The 9,505-nt window shown below is 30.9% G+C and overlaps 1 protein-coding gene across 1 annotated transcript; it reads right to left on the bottom strand.

Moving 5' to 3' along the window:
* Positions 1–647: 647 nt before the first annotated feature.
* On the bottom strand, positions 648–7,188 carry LOC107618271 (uncharacterized). Its single transcript, XM_016320284.3, has 14 exons — positions 7,010–7,188; positions 5,803–6,145; positions 5,314–5,488; positions 4,968–5,051; positions 4,638–4,879; positions 4,299–4,518; positions 3,418–3,497; positions 3,215–3,299; positions 2,562–2,693; positions 2,363–2,476; positions 2,201–2,248; positions 1,746–1,830; positions 1,421–1,477; positions 648–1,211 (listed from the first exon to the last, which is right to left on the bottom strand). Exons 2-14 carry the CDS (start codon positions 6,021–6,023, stop codon positions 1,111–1,113), a joined length of 1,644 nt encoding a protein of 547 aa, XP_016175770.1. The 5' UTR covers positions 6,024–6,145; positions 7,010–7,188; the 3' UTR covers positions 648–1,110.
* Positions 7,189–9,505: the final 2,317 nt, after the last annotated feature.

Here is a 9,505-nt window from a genome sequence, read left to right as displayed (position 1 = left end):
ACTTTTATTTTCATTCAACGTAGCGTCCGAAACTAATTATAAAATTTAATTAAATCAAATTTAATTAAATCAAAATTAGTAAACATCAATTAAATCATTTCAATTAACAATATTTACCAAAACTAACGAAAGCCACATTTTTTTGCGATGGGAAATTTAATTGGTCATTAAAAAATTCCTACACTAAAGTAACTCGTTCAATTTTAGACACCAAATTAGGTATTCTCTCAAAATCATTAAATCCTTAGTTGGTATACAAAGTATTGAATTTATTTCCTTCCCATTACAATTTAAGAATCTTGAGTACCCTTAAAATCTTGCCTAATCTGAGGAGATGAAATTTGCCATAAAAAATGTCATACTAATTAAAATAAAAATAGATTTATAGATGCTTCAATTTTATAAATTTTATTTGATTCACGTGACTTACATTTGTACATAGTACAAGTTATAAAAGTGATACTACACATTACACAACATATTTTGATCCGACATAGTCAAATTGTAAGGTCGATTTCATGTTTACAAAGATATTCAATTTAATAATTCAACAAAATATTAATATTATCAAATATAATATCATCCATATATAAAAAATAGCTTATAATCAAGAAACACCACCTAAAATTTAAATTGAAGAACAAGGATTTGGGCAGTAAAAATTAGGAACTATGGATTCAAACAAAGAAAATATTACCATACAAACTAATGAATCTCTCTCTACATGGCACTAAAAGAGGGTGTGGTGTGCACTTGAACTGTATATAAATTACAAGAAAAAAAAATACCTTGGATATTTAACACATTGCAACTTGATAAATGGTGAACAAAAGAATACGCCACCAACCAAAAATGTAAAAGAATATATATAGATTGGTATATATACCTAAAAAGATACCTTTTTTTTCTACACAATCAAATACCCCAGTAAATCCCTCCCCTAAAATCCCAGCTATCCAAAAAAACCACAAACTTTCAGGGCTTTTTTTGCTCCAAAACTATCATCCACACCAAATTAACCAAAAAAAATTTGTATTTAAGGGAAAAAAACGAAAAGTGTTCAACCCCATCTTACCTTCATTTTCAATGGCCATCCTCTTGTTGGGTAGGTCATTGGTATTCACTCTTCTCAGGAACCTCTGGTTGACTAGGTAAGAGTTTTAAGAAGCTCCCTTGGCCAGGTTGATTCGCAGCCATAGCTGATTCGTCATCTATAATCATGTGATGAACACAATAAAGAACTAGCAAATCGACATGTACGACACAATTTAAGATAAATTGAATCAGAATACCATTACTTAGCATGACGATGTTTAACTATTAGATCATAATAAACCAAGAATACTTTCACACTATAGAAAGAGAAGGAAGAAACAAAAAAGTCAACAGAAGAGGAAAACAATTAATATATTCTTCTTACCAAATAGGGTCCTAATTGATGGCCTTTTAGTTTTTGTGTTCTTCTTCTTCAACTCAGCTGATAGAAAATGCAGCAATAACCAACTCAAGTTCAGCCACAAAATATGAAACGTGGTTTAAGTGAAACTAAACTGATAGAAGCATAAAACTCCATAGTTTCGCTGAATTCGCAAATGTAACAAGTAACAAATCTTTAGAACTAGAGCAATACATTACAGAATAACTTTTTCATTATGTAAAGAAAATGACAAAAATGAGATGTAAAAAATTAAACGAGAAAAAAATTGCAATAAAGATATATACATATATAAAAAAAATGTACAAACCAATTCCAGGTAGTTGATCATCATTCACAATTTCATAGTTCTTATATGTGTAGCCGACGAAGTTAATGTCCTTAGATGACAGCATCTGCAGCAAATAATAATATGTCAGAGTTACACTCAGATTTGAACAAGTACATGTTCCACATGCACACTAATGTTCCATGATTTTTCAAAATAAGATTTATTAGTTCTCGGAGTTACCATCGCCAAATCTTGAGTAAATCAATTCACCTGCAAACTAAATGCCTCTATTGCCAGTATGCTACACGAACAAAATTATCCTAAAACGAATAATTAACCTATAGAAATTTACACAATCAATTTGATTGAAGGTTCTTACTCTATCAATTATTACATATCTTGCTACATGATTTATTGGTTTCACTAACAATTTGACAACTATAGCACCTCTTATAGATCAACCACATTCACAATTTCCATAAAAAAGAACCAACCTTTCTCCATGGGCCTGATTTTGAGGAAGGTTGAGTTTGGTTATCGCCCTACACAACAAAGTAATTTAACAGAGCACGATACTCATTAGTGACAATAACAAACAACAAACAATAAACAAAATGTCTTCTGCGTACTTATAGATATATATATATATAAAATACCTCCTCAAACTTTTCAAAATTTTGAGTATCTAATTCACCATTGACCTCAGGAATAAAAGCAGCTTTCATTTGGTACAACTTGTCCCACTCAATACCTTTGAACCATGGGTGAGCCTGGAAATAAAAAGACCAAACAATTATTTAGTGCGGGATTATATGGCGAAGTGAAATATGGAATTTAGAGAACGGACCACAACACCTTTATTTCATAGGCTCCTTTGGTTCCAAGCCTCTGTTCCACATTACATAGAAGTCGACTAATAAGATCTATTGCCTCAGGCGAGAGTTTAGCTTCTTCTGGAAATTTTAAATGAGTTCTCCAATTTACTATCTGCAAATTTAAAGATTGGAGATGCAACATGATCATATTTGACTAAGATAAATCAGTGTTAGACAACATAAAAGGAGAAGAATACAAGAAATGAAGATGGATACATTATGAAATATTAAGAATGTGCCATCTAAATTACAACATCAACATTGGCAACAGAAAGAACTAAATTTAAGTATTTTTTAGCACTATACCATAGAAATAGAATGTGTGATTTTCAAGTTTGGTATATTAAGAAAATATGTATTATTTCTCCAAGACTTGTCCCCGGTAAACCAATATTCAACAATTGTAGCATCTTAACAAAGCCAATACCTCTAAGCCTTTTAGAGGCAAATATCAATAATCAATTGGACATGGTCGCATAGAATATTGGTGACTTCTACTTAAGATGTGTTTCAGTACATCTGATATAGCAATTCAAGCTAAAATTGAGCACATTAACCTAGCAGAGTTCAACGATCTACTCTTTTGCTTCACCTCAAGCATTAATCATAGTTCATCAAAAGATCAGACATTACCTTTCTACAAGTCAACATCGGTTCATCGGAATAGAAGGGTGGATACCCCACCAGCATTTCATACATTATAGCTCCCAGAGACCACCTATAAGCATGATCACAATCATATCAAAACATATTGAAAGGGATAGGGTTGAAAAGAACACAGAACTCTTAAGGTATTTTTCAAAAGGAAAAATAGAAAGGAACATTATATGTATTACCAATCACATTCCATGCCATATCCTTTCTTCAGTAAAACCTCAGGGGCAATATAGTCAGGTGTTCCAACCGTAGAATAGGCCTAGAGTATCGACCAAAAAAGGTTTGCTTCAAATGCCTTATATACTGATTCGACAATGATCAGAGCAAAAAGAATTGCCAAGACAGCCAGAAACAAGAGGTTACCAAATTTTTACACACAATGGAGAATAACTATTAAACTGCATTTGGAAGGGAGACTAAGAGTGAGAGATAGAGACTAGGAGACAGAGGCTGAAAGACAGAGACTTAATTAAGTTTTTGTATTGTGTTTGCTTTAAGGTGTAAAAGATTGAGTTATGTTTCAGTATCTTATTTGGTTTAAGATAAATATGGAGAGCCCTAATTTGTTTTCAAAGAGGAGTAGACTTGGAATTTAAAAAGTTAAATGAGGGTATTTTCAAAATAAAACGTTATCAAAGTTTCAGTCCCTATCCCCAAAAATTTCAGTCCCCTGTATCCCTATTTTCTGGAGGTACTAAAGGGACTGAAATTTTAGTTCCAGTCCCTAACCACCAAATATGATACTGAGTTCCAGCCTCCCAGTCTCAACAAACAAATGCATCCTTAAGAACATATTATCCAACACTTATATAGCATATTTCGGATCCATTTGTGTAAGCCTCAACAGTAGTTTGGAAAGAAGTGTCACTCTTGTAGCTTTTAGCCAAAAATGGCTCTAGAATTTCAAATGGACATTCAAACTCATTTAAAAAATAAAATCTGTTCCTCAATACTCAAATCGGTATAAGTGGAAAAAAAAAAAAAAAAAAAAAAACTCTTAACCTGCAAGTTCATATGCAACAAAATATTCATGTCTCTCCGAGTATACTGGGTGACTTACAAGCGTTCGCCTATTTTTCTGCCAATGCTGCAGTTGCTCTTGTTGAGTTCTTTTAGGAGCCACAGGACGTCCATCACTCCGAAGGGCACCACTTCTGTTATTTCCCATAGAGAAATCCGTTTCCTGAAGATTACTGCAGTCTAGTGGTTTACATAATCCAAAATCTGATAATTTCATGTGACCATTTCTATCCAGCAGCAAATTGTCGGGCTTGATATCCCTGGAATGCATTTTTAGAATCAGACTACTAAATAGTTATTCATGCAGAATCAAGAAAGAATACTGTAAGATTAGTTTAAATCCCATTGCATAATGCTATTATTTACAGTTTGAGCTTACCGATGAATATAATTATGTTTATGAATAGACTCGATAGCAAGGACAGTCTCTCCTACATAGAACCTTGCCTCGTCTTCTGTCAGTATATCCTTCCGCATGAGCAGCGTCATCATATCACCACCAGGTAGATACTCCATGATGAGATATAAGTACTCTTCATCTTGAAAGGAATAATAAAGCTTTACAATGCAATTGCTGTCAACTTCTGCAAGTAAGTTCCTCTCGGCTTTAACATGTTCAACCTTAAAAAGTATTAAAAAGAAATAAGCAAAATAAGGATAACACAATATTCACTTCATTGAGGTAAGCAAGTCCTGATATTTCCAATACCTGCCCTCTGCGAAGCATCTCTGATTTCTTGAGTTTCTTCATAGCATATACATGACCAGTTGCTTTCTCACGGCAGATCCTGACCTGTAAATAATAATTAAAAAAAAAAGTTGTAAAAGATCATTTTCTGAACAAACTAAAAAATATGGAAGTTAGAACTACGTCTTGAAACCTCAAAGAAAATAATCAGATTAGATTTTGGATTCAAGCAACATCTCTAGTCTCCACAATACGCATCATTGAATCCATTTTATTTACCAGAGGAATATTAATGTGATCACCAAGAATTATGATACTAACATAAAAAATCATTCGAGTCATTTGAGTTAAATGAAGATAACTATACCTCTCCAAATGCACCCTTCCCTATCATAGTCAGGGGTTCAAAATCATCAGCCCCCATCTTATGCCTCTGAAGGCGCATGTATTCCCTCTCCTTTTTCTCAAAATACTTAAGCAGGTTGTTCTGCTCTTCCTCGGAGACTTCAGCATCAGCCAATTTCTTTTCAAGCATATTCCGTCTGCAAAGAATAATGAATGTGTTTGATTTTGCTCACTTTATAAGGAATTTTTTTCATGATAAATAAATTTTTTTCAAATGCACACAACGTTTTAGGCCTTATCAAGATTTCAAATTGCAGAAGTTGATTCCATACATATCTAGCATCATCAAGGGTGTTATTAAAGAATCTCAACACATTTATATTTCTCAAGCAATGAGCTGTGACAATATAAGATTGTTAAAATAACTACTTCAAATTGGTTCAATTGTCAAAACTTATCAATAATATCATATCTTACAATCAAAATTACTCAAACTAAAAAGTCCACATACCGTTCCTTCCTCTCCTGCAGATCCTTCATCTGCTTTTTATAATGGTTTTCTATGAACTGTTTCGCAGCTGCAACCTTCTGTTTGGTTGCACTGGAAGGTGCTTCTTCGTTTGTTGGAGGTCTTGACCCTTCTTTTCCGGTGCTCATAGTATCCTTATGTTTTGTAGACGGCACTTTATCTTTTGACTTGAACCTATTAAACCAACACCTTGTATTATCCATTTTACTAACCCCGGAAACCTGCTGTCTTGTGTAGCCTATTTCACCAATAATCTATTTTTGCCACCCATAAAAATCAAGGAACCAACGCCTCGCCAGAAGACAATTCACATCAATTCCTACTCCTGTTCAAACAGGAAAATAAATGAGAATAAATATACAAACATTGGAATTAAAAATATTATTTTGCTGATCACACCCTAAACCTTAATAAAAGATATCAAATAACAAAATAAAAATCTATAATCGTTAGACCAGAAGCAACTAGTGGATACTGACAAATGCAAATAAAACAAACAGAAATTTAAATGCTCATTTGGTATTAGATTAACGTATACAATACAAAGGAGAAAAGGTCAGTTATAACTAATCCAATTCAACTGAAGTACTAGGAATAATAAAAAAAAAAATCTAAACTCAACAAAACTAGAACAATCTACCTTGATCCACCAAATTCACAGAATGCAAAACAGTTCAATAAGATCCTCGCAATGCAACAAAATAAGACCTCAAAAATAATGGAAAACAATTCAATTGAAAACAGCTTAATATCCGAAATTCAGAATTGAACCTAATGTGAATTTCAACATTGCTCAAAAACCATGTAAAGTATAACCTTGGAATCCAAAACCATGATTCCCAGTTTCCCACACACTCATCTACTAGCTCAGTTAACTTCACAAAGTGCAAGTCAAATCACTCAAATGGGTATGCAGAAACATTGTCAAAATGCAATCTTGAACAACCACAGTGACCCCATCAAACTCATAAAGTTAATTAAAGCGGGACAAAGAATCGACTTTGACTGCAGTTCAGACATGTTCAAACCAGCCATTCACAAACCCAGAAAACAAAATCCAAAATTGAGGACACCATCAATGAAAAATCGAAATCAGAACCGATTAATCAAGCAGCAATTGCAGAAACAAGTGGGTAAGAAACTAACTTGAAATTTGGATTGAAAAAGGAAAAGAGTGAGAGAAAGAGACCTGAAATTAAAACGAATCTGAAGGTGTTGTGAGAGTGGAGGGAGTGAGAGAGAGACAACTGAAGGACCCGAGATTATCGGTAAGAAGAAAGCGTTGCGTTGGAGAAAGAAAGAGAAAGGACCACTTGGCAGATTCATCATTCTCAATTTCTCATGCCCCATTCATTGGGTTTTTTTAAATAAATAAAATACATATTTTAATTATAGATACATTTAGGCTCAGTTTGAGTAACTAACTTAATTAAGCTTCTTTTGATAAAATAACTTAAACAATAAATGACTCTGTTAAAAGTAATTTATAAATAAATTATTTTGTGTTTGTATTTTTAACTCTAAAAGTGCTTATTTTAAAAAAATGTAATGAAAAGTAGAAGTATTATGAGAGAAGTCATTTTTTTAACTTCTCTGTAAGCTCCAAAATAGCTTCTTAAAAAGTTGCAATTTGGTTTTGAAAATTGCACCCGACATTAATATTACTACTTTTTATAAGTCAAAAGTTAAAAAAAGCTACTTCTAGAGTTTCCCAAACGGGCTCTTAATCTATCTATCTACTTAATCTACTTATCTACTTATCTACTTAATACACTAAAACTGGGTTTTTCGAACTAATAAAGGTGAAATGTCGATCCATCGTGACTCCGTTTTCCCTCCAATATGAATACACTTTTCTCTATTCTAAATTATTTTATAAAAAAATATCTTTATTATAATTATATTATAATTAATATTTAATGAATAATTATACTAATTTAGAAACATATTTTCATTATAATTATATCAAATCAATATTTAATGTATTATTAAATTACTTATCAATTATCAATTAAAAATATTTTTAATAATAATAATAATAATAATAATAATAATAATAATAATAATAATAATAATAATAATAATAATAATAATAATGATATGATAATGGCACCGATCGTATTAATCATGATAAGAATATTTGATTCTAATAATAAAATGATCAAATCCTATGATATTAATAATCCACATTAATTTTAAATATTTTTAGTCATTTTAATTATATTAATTTTAAAAATATTGATATAATTCTAATTCTTATTCATTATCTAATAATAATAATAATAATAATAATAATAATAATAATAATAATAATAATAATAATAATAATAATAATAATAACTTGAAAAATCTGTATATAAACTATTTCAATTATCTGTGTACTATTATTAAAATTCTATATGTTCCTAAATATAAATCTTGAAAAACATGACATGCCACGGCTATTAGTGTAGAGTTGTTTAGGTTTGTTTAGGAAGATATAATAGAATCTACTTAATATATTAAAACAGGATTTTTTTCCAACTAATAGAAGTGAGGTATCGATTTCTCATAAATCTATTTTTCCGCCAAAATGAATGCACTATTTTAATACATTGTTAAATTATTTATCAATTATCAATAAAAATATTTTTAATTATTTTAATAATAATAATAATAATAATAATAATAATAATAATAATAATAATTATTATTATTATTATTATTATTATTATTATTATTATTATTATAATATAATATGATAATTATATGATAATGGCATCGGTTATTAATAACCAATTTATATTTCTTTAAATAAATTTATTTTTGAAAAATATCTTTATTATAATTATATTACAATATTATAATTAATATTTAATGAATAATGTACAATTATATTAATTTAAAAAAATATCTTTATTATCTATCTATTCTATTATATAAAAATCAGATTTTTGCACTTAATAACAGAACTGATGCAGTATGCTCTTAAGATGTTTCCTGATTTATTTCATTTAATTCGTTAAAGCAAATAAATTATAATTAATTAATTGTATCAATTAATTAATTTGATTATGTAACACCCCAACTTTTGACACGTCATGACCAATGCCAACCATTCAGGTGTTACTCGTCGTGAGGACCTACTTAGCTCTAGACTCAGAATTTTGATACAAAAATTAATAAAAGCCTTTATCAATTTAATCGTGAAAAAAACTGTTTCTTGTGAAACATCATATAGTTACTTGCAAGGACAATACTTAAAGTCATATTACCGAAAAGCACATGATAACAGAGTATATATACATATATACATATATAAACATAAGTTGAGTTTGAGGATACATGCCAAGTATCAAAATAACGAGTGCTACACCAAGTTATATTTACAGAGACAAAATTAAAGAAAAACAGTCCCAACCCTCACACGGGTTTCCTAAACTGGAACCGAACTACTAAAATGTCCTACCCCTCTAAAAGTACTACAAAAGCGAGGGAAAAGTAATACTAAGATCATCAAAAAGGAGCGAGAGATTCACTGCAACTAACTCTGGAGTGATCTCTGAACATTGTGCAAGAAAGAGGTTCAAAACGTGCTCCATATGAAGACTCCGCCGCGCGCTGGATCCTCATAGCTCAGCGGTTAGGACGAAACTCAAAGAGCTCCTCTGCCGGACCCGTCTGGGGAGGGGGAAAGAAAGAAAAG

This window comes from Arachis ipaensis, chromosome B9, assembly GCF_059453495.1.
Source record: "Arachis ipaensis isolate K30076 ecotype BB chromosome B9, ASM5945349v1, whole genome shotgun sequence".
In the NCBI taxonomy this organism is placed as follows: Eukaryota; Viridiplantae; Streptophyta; class Magnoliopsida; order Fabales; family Fabaceae; genus Arachis; species Arachis ipaensis.
The sequence above is the reverse complement of the archived record's forward strand: the minus strand, read 5'-3'. Positions and strand labels throughout refer to the sequence as shown.

What these genes read in the sequence shown, in the direction of transcription:
- LOC107618271 (XM_016320284.3), bottom strand. Translation starts at nt 6,023, where the DNA reads ATGGATAATACAAGGTGTTGGTTTAATAGGTTCAAGTCAAAAGATAAA. An exon ending in GGAAGGGTGCATTTGGAGAG is followed by an intron (nt 5,052 to 5,313) that starts GTATAGTTATCT and finishes TATTATTTACAG; the next exon opens with GTCAGGATCTGCCGTGAGAA. An exon ending in ATCAATTAGGACCCTATTTG is followed by an intron (nt 1,212 to 1,420) that starts GTAAGAAGAATA and finishes ACATGATTATAG; the next exon opens with ATGACGAATCAGCTATGGCT.